Here is a 23,341-nt window from a genome sequence, read left to right on the forward strand (position 1 = left end):
ATGTAAGCCGCAGAACATGCACATGGTCTTGATAAAGGCTGGAATCAATTACTGGTCAGTCTGGTGAAGCCCCAGTAAGGCCTCATGCACACGAATGTATTTTCTTTCCGTGTCCGTTCCGTTATTTTTGCGGACCGTATACGGAACCATTCATTTCCATGGGTCTGCAAACAAAATGTAAGTTACTCCGTGTACATTCCGTTTCCGTATGTCCGTATTTCCGTTCCGCAAAAAAATAGAACCTGTCCTATTATTGTCCACATTACGGACAAGCATAGTACTGTTCTATCAGAGGCCAGCTGTTCTGTTCCGCAAAATATGGAATGCACCCGGACGTAATCCGTATTTTTTGGAGGATCCGTTTTTTGCGGTGCGCAAAATACATACGGTTGTGTGTATGAGGCCTAAAGTAGAGCTTCAAGGGCATCTGTCACCACATACCACCATGTCAAATGGTTGACAGCTGTCCATTCTCACTTATAAGCAGAGTCCAATGATGTCTGCGGCATCTCCATATGTTCCGTCAATATGTGCCATTGCAATTCGTTGCACCCAGAGCCTCCCATTCCTGTCTTCTGTGCTGGGACCCCCCTGCTGTGATGGACAGACCAGGCAGTCCCTGTAGTCTGGTGAGATCCCATTCTGTACAAGCGCAGTAAAAGAATAAAGACCGCCAGGCAGATGGGCAATCTCTAGCCCTTTACTGCGCATATACAGAACATGATCCCACGAGACTTCAGGGACTGCCCATCAGAGAGGTAGGGGACTCGGCATAGCAGACAGGGAGGGGAACCTCTGGGTGCAAAGTGGTGTAATGGCATCACCTTCATTGCACCTTTGGGGTAATTTGCATATTATGAAAAGTGTTTATTCAGAGGATTGATAGAACGTGGAGATGCCAGAGACATCATGGGACTCTGCCTACAGCTGCCGACCCTTTTGCATAGTGGTATGTGGTGCCATACGCCCTTTCAGTTTACAGACCGCCAGTACAGAGACTTTGCCGTTTTGGTAACTCTCCATATATCCTTTCTTTCTTTTCCCTCTCGTTCCACCTCAATGGTTGTAATTATATGCACAATGTATGAATTCTGGTATTCCAGCTTGTAGATACTTGATATCTGGCTTTTATTACTTGTCGCTAATTGATGGCAATGTGTCTATATATTGTCACAAAGGATTACGTCTATCTTCCTAAGCTGATCTCAAAATGAAAAAAAGTTTTATAAATGAGCATAAGCCCTTCACAGTGAAACTTTTCTGTAACACGTATACTTAGAAGGTGCTAAAATGCCTTGTATCTAGTGTTTTGGTCCCCAAGGCAGTGAAATGATGAAGCCTGCATTAATACAATAACTTGATAGTTGTATAACAATGTGTTATGTATATCCTAATGGCTATCCTGACTAGAAGTCTTTTCACGAAGCATTGCCGTTGTTAAGGAGAAAGCTTACACCATAGGTTTTTCTCCCATATGTTGGCAGTTTAACAGCATCTTGAGCAGAATCCTCCTTGTAAATTCATTGGGTTGTAATGGAGCCAGGACAGGCAATAAATTTTAAACTTTTGAGTTTCTTCCGAGCCAGGTATTAAAATGTGCCTTGGAACCAGAAAAGGTATATGTTTGGCCAAACATAAATTTAGAAATCACACTTTCTATAAGATGCAATGCACAGAAAATCCCAATGATCTATCTATGTGGTTTGAGACCTTTTCACAGCCAGCTCATTAAATTTCAGGCTTCTCACTCAATGGTAAACCAGAAAGTCAGGATGTTTCCCTACAGCATTACATGAACCTAATCCAAATAATACTTTGCTGGAAGCAGTAATGCATATAGCATGAAGCCCTTTTAGCTTATTCCCTAAGTATTTTCTTGGGTAGGCGAAATCAGTACCATACCGTACCAAAACATATAGTTGTAGACCATATTCTATGTTCCAAGGGATTTGTATTTGACCTCAACATTGCTGAGCAGAGCCAAATACCAGATGTATTATTAAAAGTGTATTTTACCACCATACATTAAGAATGTCGGGGTGCCATTGCGGTAGTTTATTATACCATTTACTGACTTTAGACTGGATAACAAGTTGGGTAAAGGGCATTTCCCCACAAATTACATGTCTTATTGTATGGGTCTCTGAATATCCACCTGTTTATATTATCTTGGTATTTTACACAGGTGAGGCTCTGCTCCAATGATGTCTAGTGCTAAGTACTGTCATCATAAAAATGTAAAAAATATGCAGGCAGCATGTTATGGAGCAAGAGGAACAGAACAAATATATTGTTTTCTGAGAAAAGATTCAGTAAAACCTGTAATTTATTCATTTAAAATCCTGCTCGTTTTGGGCTTTGAAGACCAAGAGGAGGTCCTATCAGTGATTGACAGCTATCTCTGTATACACAGTCATAGAGGGAAGGCTGTCAATCACTCATAGGACCTCCTCCTAGACTTCAAAGCCCAGAATGAGCAGGGACTTAAAAGAATGAAATACAGGTTATACTGAATCTTTTTCCACAAAACTATATATAATCTGCTCAGCTCCTCCTGCTCTATAACAGGCTGTCTTCAGCTGAGACTGTTCCATGCCATGCAGTAACACATCAGCTTCATGTTTTAAAAAAAACAAAAAAAATGTAAAAATAGGAACAAAATACAACCAAGCCTGTTTGGGCCTTGATGACACATCAAGGGGAACATTTATTAAAAGGAAATACGCCTATATTAGGCGTATTTCTGGAGCAGATTGTGGCACAAAGATCCTTTGCGCAGCAATCTACGACTTGTACCTCGCTCACGTCGGGTCTAAAAAAGTGGATGTGGCATGGAAGGGGAAGAACCGTAGAAAATGGTCTAAATGTAAGACATCTAGGAAGTGGTCTTACATTTATAAGCGGCAGTGCCACTGCCTTCTCAAACAGCTCAGATATTGATGACCGATCTTCCCGACGGCACATAGACTATAAACATCCCAAGGGTTGTGATTTATCTCTGAATGGATGTTTTAGAACGCCCATTCAGAGATTGCAGCTGCAGCAAATCGTGCAGCTGCTGAGCAGGAGGCCCATTGTCAGTGACAGCAGGGCACCCCATAGAGAAGGCAGGGACCGTTCCTGGGTGTCTCTGCCTTCTATAACCCTGAACAAGTGCTGTTTGTTCGGCAGAGGAAGCAATATGCTGCTTCAGCTGGGAGAGAGCAGGTGTAAAAAAGTGGGTGGGTAAGGAAACAGCCGCTAGGCCCGTCTAATTCGTCATATTCTACGCCTGTTTTAGGTGCAGAAAATGGTCTAATTGTAAGCCAGAAAGGAAGCTGGCTTACATTTAGACCAGCGCTGGATGGGGTACATGCACTACCCCATCAGGTGAACTCCGTAAAAAAAAGTAAATCAAAATGCCAAAACAGCTTTTTTTTTTGTACCTCACCAACTAAACATAATATCAAGTCATCAAAAAGTCCCGCAAATGGTACTAATAAAAAGTACATTCTGTCCTGCAAAAGGCAAGCCCTCAGACCTCTGCATTGACAGAAAATGTTATGGATGTTAGTATATGGCGATGCAAAATATAACATATTTTAAAAAAAAAGGGAGTTTATTATGCAAAAGTAGTTAAACATTAAAAAAACTATATAAATTTGGTATCGCTATAATTAGATATAAGCAAATTTCATATTTTGAAATTCGTTCACACTTAGTTTCTTGGTAAAAGTTTAATTGCGTTATGGATTCTGTTACCCCTTTATAAGGGAAACGGGACGGATCCATTTTGCAGCCCATAAACTTCTATTCTGACGGAATGAAAAACGGAATGCCTTTATGCATTCCATCATAGAATTGCGTTATGGTAACAGAATCTATAACGCAATTCACCTTTTACCAACAAACGAAGTGTGAGCGAATTTCATAAGCGGAAATTCGCTCATCTCTAGCCATAATCGTATCAACCTGTAGAATAAACCTGTCATATCGTATATACCAAATGGTGAAAAAATAAAAAAACACTGACAGAATTTCAATTTTTGCCTACCTCCCCTCCCAAAAATGAGAAAAAAAAATCAGAAAGCCAAATGTATCCCAAAATACTGCTAATAAAAACTATAGCTTGTCCTGCAAAAAATAAGCCCTCACATCAAAGTCAGCCAAAAAATAATATAGAAAATCCAGATGCCGCTCCTTCCCTTCTGAGCCCTGGTGTATACCCAAACAGCAGTTGACGACCACAAATGCGGTGTTACTGTATTCAGAATAAAATAAGTAACAAATCTTGGGGTGATATTCTCCTGTTATCTCTTGTGAACCACTTAAGGGGTGTTTCTGTAAACTGCAGAATAAATATTGAGGTTTGTTTCGTTGTGTTGCAGGAAAAAATTTATTAAAATGGGAAATCTGCGAAAAAAAAGAAATTTTGTAATTTCGCCTCCATTTTGCTTTATGTCCTGTGGAATATTTAAAGGGTTAAGAACATTTCTAAAATCGGTTTTGAATAGTTTGAGGGTGTAGTTTCTAAAATGGGGTAATTTATGTGTGGTTTCTATTATGTCACCTCTTCAAAGTGACTTCCGAACTGAATTGGTCTATAAAAAAAATGATTTTGGAAATTTTCTTGAAATTCTAAACCTTCTAACATCCTAAAAAAATTAAATAACATTACCAAAATTATTATAGATAGGGCAGGCACACCTCCGTCAGGTATGGAAGAGATAGAATCCGTATAAAATGAATAAACATTTATTTGGTCATGCACATATCAAATACATAAATATTAAAAGAACTAAAATAGAAAATATTTTATAAAAACATGATTAAAGAAATCCCCCCCACCCACAAAACTAGATGTATATATGGATGATCTGTGATATATGCAAAAAATGAACAAACTGCTGCCGATTAGAAAATACAATGAATCTCCGTTTCAACCTAAAAAGAAACAACCTATGGAAAAATGGTATAAAAATAGATATCCACAGAAAACTTGATGTCTTTCTCTTTCATAGAGTGGGGTTCAATTGAGTGCTGCAAAAGAGTAATACTGTTCATCAAGTTAAGGACCGGTGTGTTTAAATGCAGATTCATGGAACACGGTTGTCAAGGATGTTGCATAGAACCCAGTTGTCAGTGATGCTGCATAGACAAAGCTGATTGATGGAGATTTAACAATGCTCAAATCAGCATATATCGTGGTATACACATAGATGATATGGATCTACGTATTAGCAGACTTAGTATAGCTTGCAAGCTAGTTTATATCTATTAAGAATAAAGTGCCTCACTGAGGCTCTTACTGCCGACCATAAGTTTTCTTGCGGTTTGGAGTATGCACCGCGGAGTATGGAGGAGCTTCTTCCTCGCTGTACGCCGTGTGGGTAGTCACGTGTGCGAATCACATGCAACGGTCATGTGATCACAAGAGCCGGTAATGTGATGCAGGTCCTGGAAGGCTTTACTCCGTGCACAGAGAATATATGATATTGCTTGTACCTTCTACGACTCACTAGGTTTCAATAGACCCAGATCAAAAAGGACAGTTTGATGGTCTTTGTCACAGGATCGGCAGGGGTGCCGGGTGTCGGACCCAAGCGGATCTGATATTGATGACCTGGATAGGTCATCAATAAATATAACTTGGACAACCCCTTTAACATATTTTAGTGATGTTATTTTTAATTTTCCATGTCACTATCTATATTGTAAAACAAAACAAACCATAAAATGCTGCAGTTTTCCCACCGGCCACTAAGCCTACTAATAGGTGACACTTCTTGGTCTGCACAGATCACTTTACTGCAGTTATCTCCTTATCTATACACAGAGATGATATCATTACAGGCAAGATTAGAGTGACAGATAAGACGGGATCCACCATTCACAATGGGTAATAGTCAGAGCTTATCTCTTCTCTCCTTGTACAATGATCTCAGTACAGGTCACAGAGTATGCCTGGAAAACTCTCCCATAGAAGTCTCTGCCTGGCAGCCCTAAGGAGAACCTGGTACGCAACCGGATCTCCTGAAAAGGCATGAAATGCTCCGATGCTCATCTTAGTGGGGCTGCCTGGGTGAAAATATGAGTATGTCCGGGTTCAGCTCTGAACCTAGACAACCCCTTTAAGAGCAGCTCAGGCAAGATGGCCACCTCCATAATAATGTTCAAGAAATAGAATAAAATTATCTTCAATCAGAAAATAAAAACTGATTAGATAAAAAGGATATGTATTACTATCTGGTTTTAAATAGCAGAAAACATTTTTGGTGACACATTTCCTTTAAAGAGGCTCTGTCTCCCGGTTCAAGCCTACCCTACCAGGCAGATAGCCTGGTAGAGCTGATGACACAGACAAAAAACATACCTTTATTTTTCATGTAGTAGGGTCCGGTATGGCCGAAAAAGCAACTTTAAAAAATATGCAAATAAGGGATTTGAGCACTCTGAGGCGGGCTTATGCCTTCCGAGCACTGCTTCTACGACTCCCCCATTCCTGGCAAATGCTGGCCTTCTGCACGTAATCACACCCCCATGTCCTTTGATCGACAGCTCTAGACTGGCTGTTCTAGCGCTGATATCCCGCACCTGCGCACTCACTTCCATGATGGCGTGTGCACACTGGACATAAACACAGGCCGGGAAGAAAGGAAAAGATCCAGTGCACACGCGCCGTCACGGATGCGCGGGATATCAGTGCTAGACCGGCGGGTCTAGTGCTGTCAATCAAAGGACATAGGGGCGTGATTAGGTGCAGAAGGCCGGCATTAGCAAGGAACGGGGTCATCGCAGAAGCAGTGCTCGGAAGGCATAAGCCCGCCTCAGAGTGCTCAAATTCCTCATTTGCATATTTTTAAAAGTTGCTTTTTTGGACATACTAGACCTACTACATGAGAAATAAAGGTATGGTTTTTGTCTGTGTCATCAGCCCTACCAGGCTATCTGCCTGTTAGGGTAGGCTTGAACCGGGTGACAGAGCCTCTTTAAAGAATTCATATTGGCATTATCTTTGCTAAAAACTGTTTCTGAGCTAAACTACATTTTATAGCTTCTCTTACAGTAAAGTAAAACCAGTCATGTTGTAATATAAACCTTATTTCCACGCATGGTGCGCAATTTCTCATTTCTGTGAATGCAACCAGGAATGTAATACAGTATATGGATATATTTACATTGTCATTGCTTCATCTAGGCACATAAATACAACTTCTAGAACCGGCACAGCCACATGCAGGGAAGTGTGGAAACAGCTGGAGAGTCTGCTCCATATACTGTCTGCTAATAATATACTATATTACTACATATAGTATGTCATTTCCCTGCATTCAACCCTAACAACCAGTGTGGAAACTGCTGCTGTTAACAAAACTGTCCGAGTTCCTGAAGAATGCAAAAAAAAAAAAAAAAAACATATATTTATATACGAGATATATACAGGTATATATATATATATATATATATATATACACTCACCTAAAGAATTATTAGGAACACCTGTTCTATTTCTCATTAATGCAATTATCTAGTCAACCAATCACATGGCAGTTGCTTCAATGCATTTAGGGATGTGGCCCTGGTCAAGACAATCTCCTGAACTCCAAACTGAATGTCAGAATGGGAAAGAAAGGTGATTTAAGCAATTTTGAGCGTGGCATGGTTGTTGGTGCCAGACGGGCCGTTCTGAGTATTTCACAATCTGCTCAGTTACTGGGATTTTCACGCACAACCATTTCTAGGGTTTACAAAGAATGGTGTGAAAAGGGAAAAACATCCAATATGCGGCAGTCCTGTGGGCAAAAATGCTTTGTGGATGCTAGAGGTCAGAGGAGAATGGGCCGACTGATTCAAGCTGATAGAAGAGCAACGTTGACTGAAATAACCACTCGTTACAACCGAGGTATGCAGCAAAGCATTTGTGAAGCCACAACACGCACAACCTTGAGGTGGATGGGCTACAACAGCAGAAGACCCTACCGGGTACCACTCATCTCCACTACAAATAGGAAAAAGAGGCTGCAATTTGCACAAGCTCACCAAAATTGGACTGTTGAAGACTGGAAAAATGTTGCCTGGTCTGATGAGTCTCGATTTCTGTTGAGACATTCAAATGGTAGAGTCCGAATTTGGCGTAAACAGAATGAGAACATGTATCCATCATGCCTTGTTACCACTGTGCAGTCTGGTGGTGGTGGTGTAATGGTGTGGGGGATGTTTTCTGGGCACACTTTAGGCCCCTTAGTGCCAATTGGGCATCGTTTAAATGCCACGGGCTACCTCAGCATTGTTTCTGACCATGTCCATCCCTTCATGACCACCATGTACCCATCCTCTGATGGCTACTTCCAGCAGGATAATGCACCATGTCACAAAGCTCGAATCATTTCAAATTGGTTTCTTGAACATGACAATGAGTTCACTGTACTAAAATGGCCCCCACAGTCACCAGATCTCAACCCAATAGAGCATCTTTGGGATGTGGTGGAACGGGAGCTTCATGCCCTGGATGTGCATCCCTCAAATCTCCATCAACTGCAAGATGCTATCCTATCAATATGGGCCAACATTTCTAAAGAATGCTATCAGCACCTTGTTAAATCAATGCCACGTAGAATTAAGGCAGTTCTAAAGGCAAAAGGGGGTCCAACACCGTATTAGTATGGTGTTCCTAATAATTCTTTAGGTGAGTGTATATAAATACCAGTGCATCAGGAACCATGGAATATATTTAAAAAATAAATGATTTCACTTAATGTTCCAATCCATTGGTTTCATTTTCTTCAGGCTGAGACCAACACAAATTTCGGTTTTTACAAAGTTTGCTGCTTCACAGTGTTTTTTCTATCTTTTTGTCAGATGTTTCTATGTTATACTGAAGTACAGTTATAAGCTTTTCATATATATATTATTTTTTTTTGTTTAACATTTACTGACAAATACATCAAGATTAAGACTTCTTCGTGGCATGCTGGATATCAGCTTCTGGGCCAAATCCTGCCTGATGGCAACCCATTCTTGCCTAATCAGTGCTTGGAGTTCATCACTATTTCTGTGTGTTTGTTTGTCCACCCGCTTTTTAAGGATTGACCACAAGATTGAGATGGGGACTTTCTTGGCCATGGACCCAAAATCTCAATGTTTTTTTTCACCTAGCCCCTTAGGGTACTTTCACAGTTCCGTCCTAGGGGCTCTATACCGGAAAAGAACTGATCAGCTTTATCCCTATGCATTCTGAATGGAGAGTAATCCGTTCAGGATGCATCAGGATGTCTTCAGTTCAGTCGTTTTGACTGTTCAGGATGGAGATAATACCGCAGCATGCTGCGGTTTTATCTCCGGTCAAAAAAACTGAACACTTGCCTGAATGTCGGATCCGGCATTTTTTTTCCATATGACTGTATTAGTGCAGGATACGGCATTCAAAATCCACGCGCAGACCGAGGAAAATGTGAAAAAAATAAATGCCGGATCCGTTTTTACGGATGACACCGGAAAGACGGATCCGGCATTTCAATGCATTTGTCATAAGGATCAGGATCCTGATCCGTCTGATAAATGTCATCAGTTGGCATACGTTTTGACGGATCCGGCAGGCAGTTCTGGCGACTGAACTGCCTGCCAGAATCCTCTGCCGCAAGTGTGAAAGTACCCTAAGTTATCACTTTTGTCTTGCGACATGGTGCTCCGTCATGCTTGAAAAAACATTGATCATCACCAGATTGTGCCATTATTTATTCATGGCGGTGTTCTTAGGCAAAATGTTTGTGATTAGAAGGAATTCCATACATGAATAGTCTCAGTATACTTTACTGTTGGCATGAGACAGGACTCATGGTAGCGCTCACCTTTTCTCCTCCAGACAATCATTTTTTCAGATGTCCTAGTCTGAAGGGGGCTTCATCAGATTGGAGAAAATAACTTTACTCCAATCCTCTGCAGTCCAATCCCTGTGCTTCCTACAGAATGTCAGTCTGTCCTTGATGTTTTTCTTGGAGAGAAGTGGTTTCTTTGCTCCCCTTCTTGACATCAGGCCATCCTCCAAAGCCCCTTCCCCTCAATGTGTGTGTAGAAGCACTCGCACCTGTATGCAAGCTCTTCACTGGGGCGACCCCATCCCATAGCTGAATCCTGTATCAGAGATGAACCTGGCACTTACTGGAGTTTTTTGGGCGCTCTGAAGCCTTCTTCACAGCAATTCAAGCTCTCTTCTTGAAGTTCTTGATGATACGATAAATGGTTGATTTAGGTGCAATCTTAGAAGCAGCAGTGTCCTTTCCTTTGAAGCTCTTTTGATTCAAACCAGTGATGACTGCACGTATCCTTGGAGGTAACCATGGTTAACAGAAATGGACTATGATTTTAAGCACCACCACCAGTCTGCTCTTCTAATGCAATCGGCATCACAGAGTTTTATGAGCTGCCTTGTCCTCTTTCACATTTTTGTGAGCTAACAAGAATATCACTGAAATGTTGTTAGTAGGTCATTTTGTCGCAAGGCTGAAATGCAGAGAAAATGGAGGTTTTGTGATTAAGTGTGGAATGACTTTACAAAAATTGCAATTCATCTGATTACTTTTCATAACAATTTAGAGGTTATGCAAATCTCAACCAAACCAAACCAAAATCTATATATCTTTGGTATGCTGCAAAGCCCAGTACAGGCTTCTCCCAGAAAGATGGCCGGCACTACTCAAGTCTTCCTGGCTGTAGTTGAGAGTGACACCCGGGATGATCAAGAAGACAGAAGAGTGTTTCCGGACAAGATTGTACTGGAGGTGCTGAAATCACAAGAAAATAGGTAATGTGACTGTGAAAAGATGGAAGGAAAGTCCAGCGCAGTGGATCTTCCCTTCACAGATTAGATTCATTTAGCAGTTTTCAGTTTAGGGCCGGAGAACCCCTTTAATGAATTGTATCTATTTGAAGTACAGATTGTTACAGACATGGAGATTCCAAATATGTAGAGGTTATTTCGCGGTATATGTATTTGTTAAATAAAATATATTTATAAAACAATGATTTTTGTGTATTTTTTTTATTTATGATTTTTTTGTACAAAACTTTTTTTGTCCCACACAGGGACATAGTAACTAACATTTCAACAACTTTGCATTAATCAATAGTACAGTGTGTACATGAAGAATAACATTATTTCTAAATAGTATATTACATATATCTGACATTTTTGTTTACCAGTGTTCCCCTGCGAATGCTGAATAGCTCTCCTAGAGCTGGTGGTTGGGGAATAGTTCCCATCCACTGCATACAAAAAGTTCTCTTGGGGTACGGCTACATGGTCAAGTTTCTGCATGCAGTTTTGGAAGCCAAAACCAGCAGTGAATTAAAAAAAGACAGCTGGTATCCGTCCTTTATACTTTCTCTCCGTTTATGATCCACTCCCGATTTTGGCTTCCAAAACTGCATTAAGAAACCTGAATGTGTGGCCATACCCTAGCTCAGTGATAGGCAAACTGCGGCTCTCCAGCTGTTGCAAAACTACAACTCCCACCATGCCCTGCTGTAGGCTGAAAGCTGTAGGCAGTCTTTTCATGCTGGGAGTTGTAGTTCTGCAACAGCTGGAGAGCCGCAGTTTGCCTATCACTGCCCTAGCTTACTCAGAAGCAGCCCCAGGATAGTGGAGGACATAACTGAGAGGTACTGACCTGTATGGTTATGAATAAAGCACTTAGGAAGTTTATATCTCAGCCCATGTAGCTCCGGCAATCTGTGTGTGCTTCTGCTCACTCCTTCCCCTTCCTGTCTCCATAGAGTTGCATTGATATGTGTAATATGATCCTCCTGTGGCGTTGTGGACGGTATTAAGGCATTTTCCAAAGTGAAAAGCAATTAGCAACATGCTAGCATATTGTGGCTATGCATGCATTAGTCTGGGGACCTTTAAGTCCAGGACTGTCTCCATGGCAAGTCCATCCCTGGCAAATAGGAGACTGGCGATCACTGCTACAAGGTGCATTCCTTGCTTGTTAAATGCTGTAATAGCTGTGATTGCAGCACAGAGGGGGCTAACTGCTGAAATCAGACTTTATCATGTTGTGTTTGCCCTATGTGGTTAAGTAATATTTTTTGTTGGCCCCTCATTTTGTTCCATTTATGTGTGGTCGTTGATAGACCTGTTGAGAATAAAAGTTCAATTTTATGTGATGATCTCCATTCGTACAGTGATTTGGTTCTATATTTGAGCATGGTTGGTTACAATATGATATGCATAGATTGGTCAATAATGTTTATTTCTGTTTTGTACAGAGGCTCCAGACATATCCAGTATATTTTCTCCAGCTACTAAGCAACTGGTGAACTTGGAATCATTTGTAGAAGCCGCTCAGTACAACTCCCTAATGAGTTTGGGCTTGTGCACTCCCATTGATGAACTATTCGAAACCTTTGCAGCCCAAAGGGCCAGAAAGCTTGGTGAGTGTTCATTTTATGCATTTTTTCACAAAGTTAACCTCATATTATATCCCTGCCCTTAAATACAACTTTTCTCTTTTTTTTTTTTTTCTAAATAGGTTGAACATTTTCTGCAGGTTACATTCCCAATAATAACATAGTTGGAGCTCTGTTTTTTCTGAAACAGGGCTTCAAGTCGCCTGTATAGAAATATAGCTCTGCTGTGTTCCTGACTTATGATACTTTTTCTTAATAGTCAAATAAGGCCTTTGGTGCAATGAGAACACCATCGTTGCTCTTTTAGCACCCAATTTCCACTCCTTTCTATGGTTAGACCCTCCCTTGCTGCTTTGCTACTGTCTGGCCCTGTCAAAAGCAGTGAGGAAGGAACATCTTTTCATAGAACTCTGTTCTCTCGGTCCTCTGTTGCTCCTCCTGGAAATGTGTGGAAAAATTGATAACTGGTTGTTAACATTCCACTTGTCAATAGCGTTTATCCCTATAAATCCTAGGGTTATATTACTGTATTTTTCGGACTATAAGATGCATATAGGATTTGAAGGAGGAAAATAAGAAAAAAAATAATTTCCATCAGACCTCAGAGCAGACGCCCAAATCAGATCCCCATTCTTCATCAGACCTCAGATAGGACCCTCATCACCATATGTAAGCAGTCATTAGCATTCAGACTATAAGACGCACTGCCACTTTTCCTCAATTTTTTATTTATAGTTCAAAAAATACGGTAACGTATGACAGAAATTTCTGTGACTGCAGGAACAACCCCATTTACACATATGGAACTGATTTTCTCTCGCAGATTTTTCAGCAACAAATCTGCCTTGTGTGATTATACCCTTGACAATTTATTTATACATTTCCAGGAGGAATAGCAGAGTCTGCATATTTCTAAGCAAACGATGCCTCAGCATTGTTATATTATGTCCTGCAATCTTTAACCCCTTCCTGCTAATGTGTGAAGCAGTGTAATGACAAGTGCCCAGGAGCAGTGCTCATGGAAACACATGGAAGGCAGCGGTTTCAGATTCAGGATTATATCATCATAATAAAAAAGAAGACCCACAACATTATATAAACGTATAATACTGAACTGTAAGATACATTAATATTAGGGTCTGAGGCAAAGAACAGTGTGTTGAATTAAAGCCAACAGTAGTATTATTTTGCTTATAGTCAATTAAGGGCTCATTCAGCCGGCTGAAAAACGCGGATACCGGCCCGTGTGCGTTCCGCAATTTGCGGACTGCAGGTGGCCGGCACTATGATAGAAATGCGTTCAAGTATAGGACATGCTCTATCTTTTTTGCGTGGCCTCAGAATGGAACAACGGGTGTGGAGAGCACACAGTGTGCTGCCTGCTTCTTTTGCGGCCCCATTGAAACAGATGCCGACCCATTCATACGGTCGTGTGAATAAGCGTTAAGACTCGCACAGTAATATGTGTGTGCATAATTTAATTACCTCCTAATCAGAAGAGAACTAGACTGGTATAGCACATTAATGGGGTTGTCTGACCCTGGAGCCGATATGGTCAACTAAGCCAGGTCCACTTTACACCAGTTTGATCAATCTCCCCCATAGTGTTACATGGTGGCCGTTCAGATAAATGTCAGTCCTTGTAGTCTAAGGATGGCTCAAATAAGCCAGAACCGGGAGCTGCTCCTACAGAGCGTCTCTCCAGAGCAGGGTTGCCCTGTTTAGGAGCCTCCTCTGTGATATGTCCTAATAGGACACAAGAAGAAATTATATTGTATTGCAGTTTAAAATGTCATGATATGCCTGCTACAAACTTGAGTGAAGCCAGATATTTCCCGATATTCTGATGTAGGCGAATTGGCAGTGACTGTATGGAATCTTGTCTGCCGTCTCGCCCTTTCATTTCCTCCAGAGGATCTTATTCCCTTCTAACTAATTCTGCTGCGAGGACTTCCCAGGTCTACCTGTTTTATTAGTTACATCGATTGGGTCATTTCAACTACTGAACTTTAAGCAACTGAATGAGATAATGTAAAGTATGTTTGTAGCTTACCCCTAGAGGACAGGCCGCCATGTGCATCTGCTCTCATTTCACATCTGCTGTTCATCTGCTGGTTGAAAAGTGTATATTTTTTATATTAACATTACAATTTCTTCCTTTTATCTACCAGATCACAAAATAAAAACGGATCAGTTTATGAACGATAAAAAGTCGCACGAAGTTGTTATAATGTCACAGCTTGTAGAAGCCCTAACAAATGTCTATGGTGTGAAACAGGTAAATGTACACTGCAATATTGCTGGGGGGGATAAGTGGAGATACAATGCATTTCCCATCACTAGAAGACTAGACAGCCCCTTTAATAGTTTTTACTTTTAAGATGCGTATTCACTTTAGAAGTGCAAGCTCTTAGGCTACTTTCACATCTGCGTTTTTGCTGGATCCGTCATGGATCCGCAAAAATGCTTCCGTTATGATGATACAACCGTCTGCATCTGTTATGAACGGATCCGGTTGTATTATCTCTAAAATAGCCATGACTGATTGTAACGGATCTCTTGGCCCCCCGACCGGGTACCTCCGTTGATGGATGCTCCTAGTGCTTCCCGAGGACTCCAAGCACTCCACTTGACACCATAACCACCACAGACCCCACGAACCGCCGCAGCTTGGTTGGGGTCTCACTGTCCTCCACCCACGCTGGACCCAAGACCGGGCTTCAGCTTCCAGTGGGTGAACCTCTCCTAAATCCAGAGAGCAGGAACCATGAACAAGCTCTTACAAGAGCTAGTAGTTATAGCCAGGGGAGTATAGCAAATCTTCAGCGTATAGCAATCCCCAGTGTCGATGAGTTACCCAAACACCAGCCTCAACATGATGAAGGGTAAAACAGGAACTCTTTATTGAACACACAAGCATTGACTTATATACACATTTTCCAACAAGGGTACCACCCCCGTGGACCTGGTTGGGAACTGAGGACATAACATAGCAGCCAATCCTTACAGTTTAAACACAAAAACTATACATTCAACAAACACAATGGCATTGTCTTTGACGCAATTAACAAACACAATGGCATTGCCTGTGACGCACTCAATAACAGAATAGGCATTGTCTTTGACGCAATTAACAAACACAATGGCATTGCCTGTGACGCATTCAATAACAGAATAGGCATGGTCTTTGATGCAATCAACAAAATACAATTACCAAAACACAATAGGCTCTGCCTATGATACAATTACCAAACATAATGGGCTAACTTAATTACTCACAGGCAGAAAACACAAATTTTTCCCCAAAACACAGAAAACACCTCAAAACCCCTCATATCCCCATAATTTACATATATATACATCCATGGATAGCTCTGATCTGGGTGAATAACATATCCAAAAATCACCCAGATCCGAGCAGGGGTTCCCGAATTCCATGGAAGTCACATTTGGCGGACCGCAAGCATGGCTTTCCTGCACAAAACAGTTCCACAGATTTAGGCTGTACGGCTGGTCTGTCTTCTCCTTCAAAGTTAGTATAAGGGTCATAGTCCTGAGGCAAGAGGCTGGCAAACAGGCCCCTCCAAAACCCAGTGGCGAGGTTAGTTTCGCCACACTGATCAGTCTCTAAAACCATTGTAAGTCAATGGGGGACGGAGCCGTTTTCTATTGTGTCAGAGAAAACGCATCCGTCACCATTGACTTACATCATGGGTCATGACGAATCCATCTTGCTCCGCATCCCAGGACGCACTCAAAAACGCTGCTTGCAACGCTTTAGTGTGCGTCATGGGAACGTGGCATAAATCGTGCGCACGGGAGCGCACAGCATCATAGGTTACTTTGATACTGTGCGCATCGGGTCGCCTGTGGGACTATTGTCCTGCACTCATATGATCATATGAGTGCAGGACAATAGTCCCACGGGCGACCTGATGCACACAGTATCATAGTAACCTATGATGCTGTGCGCTCCCGTTCGCACGATGTATGCCGCTCCGGGACATATTGCCCGCTCACGGACCATATGTCTCGGAGAGCATACGGTCGAGTACATGAGCCCTAAATGTGCCCTTCTAAGTAAGGCTACTTTCACATCTGCGCTTTCCCTTTCTGCTATTGAGATCCATCATAGGATCTCAATAGCGGATGAAAACATTTCCGTTTTGTCTCCATTCATTGTCTCGGAGGGCATACGGTCGTGTGCATGAGCCCTTATGCTGCAGATCATGATGATGACTGCACTGAAATTTGTGCAGGATTTGACCAGTAAGGGTATGTTCACCATGGCTGTTAAAATCCACTGCGTTTCTGCCTTGGTTTTTCAGTTTCGGTGCTGCAGACCTGCTCAAGGTTTAGGCCCATTGAATGGAGCTAAACTGTGAGTAGACTCCCACTGCGGTTTCCCTTAGTGTCCACATGTCCTTTTCTTAGTGTGATCTGGAAAACAGCATATAAAAAATCCTCAGCCGCATGAAATGCGACGCTAGCTGCCATTGAAAACAGTGGGAGGCAGACGCCACACGGCCGTTGCCAGAATTATGACGCAGAATCCATGCCAAAATTCCAGCAGCAGAATCCACCTTGTGAGCCTACACTAAGGCCTTATTCACACGTCAGTGAATCTCAGATGTTGTTTATGGACAGCACACGTAACCTTTCATTTTAATGTGTGTATTCACACATCCGTGTTTTAGCATCGAAGCATGCCCTATTTTGTCTGTGTTTCAGATCCATCACGCCCTTTATAGTCTATGGGTTCATTAAAAACATGGACCCAACATGGAGACCATCTGTGTTTCGTCTGTATTTCACGGACCATTTATAGGAGATGCTCTGAAAATTCATTTTCAGCTGTGCAGTGTCCATGGAACACGGATGATACACGGTCCAAACGTACACACGGTCCAAACACAGATTCTTCACAGATGAATCACTGACCCTCTTATCACGGATTTCAACACTGACACGGACCTGTGAATAAGGCCTAAAGGGGAGATTAATCAAAACTGGTGAAAAGGAAAGCTGGCTTAGTTGCCCATAGCAACCAGTCAGATTTCACCTTTCATTTTTCAAAGGAGCTCTGAAAAATTTAAGTTGAAATCTGATTAGTTGCTATGGACAACTAAGACAATTCTACTTTACTTTAGACCAGTTTTAATAAATCTTCCCCTAAGGCCATGTTCACACTTATTTGGTCATTATTTCCATCAGTGATAGTGAAGCCTCCACAGAGATGGGGTATCATGGAAAGATCTGCACCCGTTCTGTGTTTTTAACCTGCTCCTGGTTTTGGCTCACAATAACTGATAGAAATAACTGAAGTGTGAACTTGGCCTAAGAGTCTGTTCACATCATGTCCGAGGTCTCCATCAGGTAGAATGTTCCCTAAGGCTGGGTTCACACCTGAGCGTATTGGGTATGCGCATTTTACAGGCTTTTTTTTGGCGTATTTTGGGGCGTTTATGTATTTAGGAAACGCTCGTAATACGCGCGTTTGTGTGATTGACAACAGAGGCATCCAATGAAAAACTGTGGAGGACAGTGTTATGGGGGATCTGTGGAGGACACTTATGGGGGATCTGTGGAGGACACCTATGATCGTGTGTCACCCAATGGCCATTGGACAGTATATGTTTTTGAGGTGGCCCACTATGGAGGAAAGTTCAGTCTGCTGTGCTTTCTATACAGTGAAATAAACTGTATACTGATGCATACCATCCCGACTGATGCCAAAAGGACCTCCGTTGGGTGAATGGATGCCTATGGTTACACTCTGTGTATGAGTGCGCTCACCTAATGTTTTCACATAACTTGTGATCCCGGCCTTTTAGAGTGCTCCATAGTCCTCTGCTCATGTGCAGAACATTTATCTGGAAGACTTTGATCTTGCATCTATGCTTTGCACCAGGACGGCAGAATGGTTTCTGCTCTCCGTACATTTCACCAAACCATAAAGTACTTTTATATGTAAGCACCTGATTTGGTGATGTCACGGCTTTCTAAGCAATATAGGAAATGAAAGAAGTTGTCTCTGGGGCATAAACGCAGCTGGAATCAGGGGAAAAATTAATCTCGTAATTCACAGCGCTGTGACCCAGCCCTCATAATTCTTCTCAATCCCGCTTTAATCGAATAGTCACCAGTTCAAAATTGGTGTGAATGTTCCATAATAAATTTAGATAAATGGATTCAGATGTCCCTCTTATACGTTGCTGTGCTGCAGATTTGTGGGCTATATAACCCTTTGAAACTTCAAAGATTATAAGGATTGTATTAATGATGTTTTTGGAGATTTTTTATAACCTAAACAGTGCATTAAATATATAGCACACAGGTGCCTACTATTCCCTTCTATAGATATGCCTATGAAATAAACAATTTTCCCCGGCAAATAAACTTTTTATATCGGAGGGAAGTAAAGGCTTCCATCCTGCGCAGACGCCCTTGGTTAATAAGAGCCATGTTTGTTTTCGCTACTTAGTTTAGCTGTGTTGAAGTTGTAAATCTAGAGGAGGCACTGTTAAGAATACATGGCTAAATGACTCCATAAAACTGTTTAAAAATCGATTTAATTAAAAATATTGGAGCTCTGAAATCTTGACACATGTTTTACACCTATTCACATGTCCTTTGGGCACCATTTTAGTCTTGTGGTCTGAAGTTATAGAGCAGTAATGAATTTTTGAATATTCTGTACTATAGCAGACTCAGAGTAACTTTCATCTATGATGGCCGGCCTGGAAATGTTTTGTTTGTTGTGGTATTTTACTAGCTTTCGTAGACATAGCTTTGTGTGCTTACATGAATTGTGTTATTGGTGCTGTAGTGTTAGCCAATGTAGACATAAGAGGGAGGTCAGACTAAGGCCTAATGCTCACGAACGTATTTTTTTTCCGTATATGGAACCATTCATTTCAATGGGTCCGCGAAAAAAACGGAATGTACTCCGTATGCATTCCGTTTTCGTATTTCTGTTTTTCCGTTCCTTTTTAAAGATAGAACATGTCCTATTATTTTCCGCATAACAGACAAGGATAGTACTGTTCTATTAGGGGCTAGATGTTCCGGTCCGCAAAAAAACCTGAATGCACACAGATGTCATCCGTATTTTTGGCGGATCCGTTTTTTGCGGTCGGGTGCAATAGGCCTAAAAGCTAGACTAAAAAGTTGCAAGCCACCTAAGGCATGTTGTGACATACCGTATACAGCATTGCCTGTGCAGCAGCTTTTTAAGCTTGCCCACACAAGTGAGATAAAAGTTATCTGAAATGGCCAATGTTTGACCATTTTGGCCGACCATCGTTTGTGATTATATATGAATGACTGTGTATAGCATATTAAGGGTCGGTTGGTAGAGATATCTTTCCCATTATCTGTTTATAACCGGGACTTTGTCTAAAGAGGGGACATCCTCTACTTCTAGAGAAGAGAAGGTTTGTACATCAACATAAAAGCAGTGAGGACTATGGAACGCTCTGCCTGAGGATGTGGTGATGGTGAGTTCACTAAAAGAGTCTAAGAGGGGCCTGGATGTATTTATGGCGTGTAATAATATTACAGATTATAGCTTCTAGATTCCTGGAGAAGGGTGGTTGATCCAGGGAGTTATTCTGATGCCTGATTGGAGTCGGGAAGGATTTTTTTCCCCCCGAGATGAAAATTGGCTTCTAACTCATGGGGTTGTTTACTTTCCTCTGGATAATAACGGCTGAACTGGATGGAGATATGTTTGCGATGGCTGAGAGCAGACTCTTGTCTGCCAACTATGTTATCCATCAGGTTGGATTTCTTCAGCATTGGCCAGGTAAAAATACAAGTTTAAATACAAGTCTAACAGTTTAAGGCCTCACGCACATGGCAGTAGTTTCAGGGGAGGGGTCGAAAGGCTGCATGCTTACAGCCTGGATCTGTGTTTATTTACACTAACAGCCATGTGCATGAGGCCTCATTTGGCATCTTAATGGCTCCAACAGAAGATTGATCGACCACATTTTTTTGGAGAACATAATCTTATGTGTATGGCTGGCTTTAATTTAGCAGGGTCTCTGCACCAACCATACGGTAGGTCATCTGGTAACCAGTCATGGTGGTGCATGGTTAGGTAGTCACATTCATTTGAGCAGAGCCTACAGAGTGGCACCAGGTGTCAGACAGGAGGCTGGGATAACCTGGTGAATAGCAACAATGCTCTATTCCTGTTGTTTTTGCAATCTTCTTTTTTTTGGCGGGAAGGAGACTAGGAACATCCTCATGTGAAACCAGCATCTTAAAGGGGTTCTCCTCAGGATAGGCTTACAGTCTGACATCCTACACCCCCACTGATCAGTTGTTTCAGAGTAGTTCCAGCTTCAGAACTACACTGCTGTGTCCACTACACAATGGATGAAACTGTGTAGTTGTTCCACTTATTTCTGACCCCCTCAGATCAGATATTGATGCCCTATCACGAGTTTAGACCATAGATAATAAAAGACTAGAGAACCTCTTCAAGCTCTGCTTGCAGTACCAAGATGCATTTGCCCATAGAAGCATGGAAAAGATAAACAGACCTTTACCCATGCCTTTATATTGGCATTTTCCATTTCATCCACCATGACGGCCCACATTGAGATTGACCCTTGACCTCTGTAGGGGCAGGAACACATAGAGAGTTTAAGAACCCCCCACCCCTCCACCTCCTCAGTGCTTTCCTGCCCCTACAGGGGCCAACATGTGGAGAGTTCCTCCTTCATGGAGGATAAAACAACCTTATTTTCTTTACAGGTTCTCCAGCTGGCCTCCCGCGGCAGGAGCTAAGGCTGGCCAGCTAGGAGCATCGAGGACCCTCGTCTTGGCTTATGCTGAGGCCTGCGGTCCTCCCCATACCTTCAGACTCCCTTCCCTCCTTGAGGAAGCAGTTGGAGGTGCCGGCTTCTCGGATCATCGCTCGCTGCGCTCGGCGTCCTTTCCTTCTGGAGGAGGGCCGAGTTCTAGCGTCCGGCAGGGGGAGCAGGTACGGCGCATGGAGCGTCTCTATGGGCGGGCCGGGCGACGCACGTACCTCTTAGTAGGCTGGTGCGGCGCAGGCCTATGCCATCAAACAGGGCGCAGCTAGATGACGTCAGACGCCGGGAATTTTAAAAAGAGAAGACCGCGGTTCCTTTCGGCCCCTCGCCTGCTACACCGCGATGTCTGAGACACCTGCTCCCCGCCAGGAGGGTCCTGATCCTTCTGCCACCAGTACCGTGAGTCCCCTTCTGGGGGGTATATATTTCAGTTCTTTAATCTGAATTACTAATGCTGGGATATCTGGTTGCTTCCTTCTGCAGGGCAGCAAGGAGTTAAAAACAAAAACCAAACCCTTAAAATGCTGTGCTTGTTCCAAGCGTCTCCCTGAAAATTATAAAAAGAGGCTATGCAAACCTTGCACTACGGAAATTTGGAAGGAAGAGCAACCAGATATACTCTGAAATGAAGTCTTTTATTTCAGACGAGATTAAGTCCTCTTTAGCCACCTTGTCTACCCCCTCCAGCAACCCCATCCCTTCTAAGAAACGCAAACTGTCCGTTATTTCCTCTTCTGAGGGCGAAGAGGTTGAAGTGGCCTCCGCCTCATCCAGACAATTTCCTAATGAGGAACCCTTGTCGGACGGGGAAATTCTAGAAGAAGATAAAAAATACTTTTTTTCGGCTGATGAGATGGAGGAGTTGCTACGTGCGGTCAGGTCCACTATGGGCATTGAAGATACTCCTAGGCCCCGTACGGTGCAGGATGAGATGTTTGGGGGTCTCAGATCTAAGTCCTCTATTGTTTTCCCCATTAATGAAAATATAAAAGAAATGATATTGGAGGAGTGGTCAGATCCAGAAAAAAGGCTTGGCGTTCCCAAAGAATTCAGGAATAGGCTCTGTTTTGACCCGGCTGAAAGCAAGATATACAACTAGACGCCTAAGGTCGATCTACAGGTGGCCAAAGTAGTAAAAAAGACTGCCCTACCCTTTGAGGATTCCTCTCAGCTAGGCGATCCTATGGATAGAAAGGCAGATGGCCTCCTAAAAAAATCCTGGGAGTCAGCTATGTTTGGGGTAAAAACTAATATTGCTGCTACCTCCGTCGCCAGAGCGATGTATATATGGCTAGGAGAGTTGGACGAACATCTAAAAAATAAGACTCCAAGAGAAGAGATCAGGGACTCTCTCCCCCTTCTCCGCTCCGCCACAGCTTTTTTGGCCGATGCGTCTGCAGAGTCCATCCGGTTTTCCGCCAAGGATGCTGCTCTCTCTAATGCAGCCCGACGGGCTTTATGGATGAAGGCCTGGTCAGGAGACAAGGCATCCAAGGCCAAGCTTTGTTCTATCCCCTTTTCAGGGGAATTTGTCTTCGGCCCCACTCTGGATAAAATCCTAGAGGGAGCAGCAGACAAGAAGAAGAGTTTTCCAGAGGACAAAGAACCAAAAAAGAAGCCCTTTCGTCAGTACCAACCCCAGCAGAGATCCTACAGGGGGAAAGGGAAGTCTGGCCGATGGAGCTATCCCAAAGGAGGGAGAGGAAGAGGCTTCATCCTCAATCCCCAGAATAGGCAAAATAAACAACAATGACGCCAGGGTCGGGGGGCGACTGATGGGTTTTCTATCCTCCTGGAGTCAGGTAACTTCAAATCCCTGGGTGCTAAATGTAATCTCTCACGGTTACAGGATAGAGTTCACATCAGTCCCCCCGAGAAGATTCTGCATCACACCTCAGAGCAGATCAGATCTTCCAAAAATCTGGCAGGGCGTCCAGGACCTCTTAGAGCTAGGGGTAATTCAAAAGGTTCCTATCTCAGAGGAAAGGAGAGGATTTTATTCCAGTCTTTTTTTAGTAAAAAAACCAGACCAATCCTTTCGCACGATAATAAACCTAAAACCCGGTCTATTCTATACAGGAGGTTCAGGATGGAGACCATCCCATCCACAATCCCTCTGATTCCAG

The 23,341-nt window shown here is 42.6% G+C and overlaps 1 protein-coding gene across 2 annotated transcripts in view; it reads left to right on the forward strand.

Moving 5' to 3' along the window:
- METTL25 (methyltransferase like 25) overlaps nt 1-23,341 on the forward strand; it is a 280,093-nt gene that overhangs the window by 90,163 nt on the left and 166,589 nt on the right. For both annotated transcript variants that reach the window (XM_040408511.1, XM_040408516.1), the window contains exons 3-4: nt 12,247-12,411; nt 14,559-14,665. In XM_040408511.1, coding sequence (XP_040264445.1) covers nt 12,247-12,411; nt 14,559-14,665 — 272 coding nt within the window. The remainder of the gene's footprint in view (nt 1-12,246; nt 12,412-14,558; nt 14,666-23,341) is intronic.

The sequence above is a fragment of the Bufo bufo genome, chromosome 1 (assembly GCF_905171765.1).
Source record: "Bufo bufo chromosome 1, aBufBuf1.1, whole genome shotgun sequence".
Taxonomy (NCBI): Eukaryota; Metazoa; Chordata; class Amphibia; order Anura; family Bufonidae; genus Bufo; species Bufo bufo.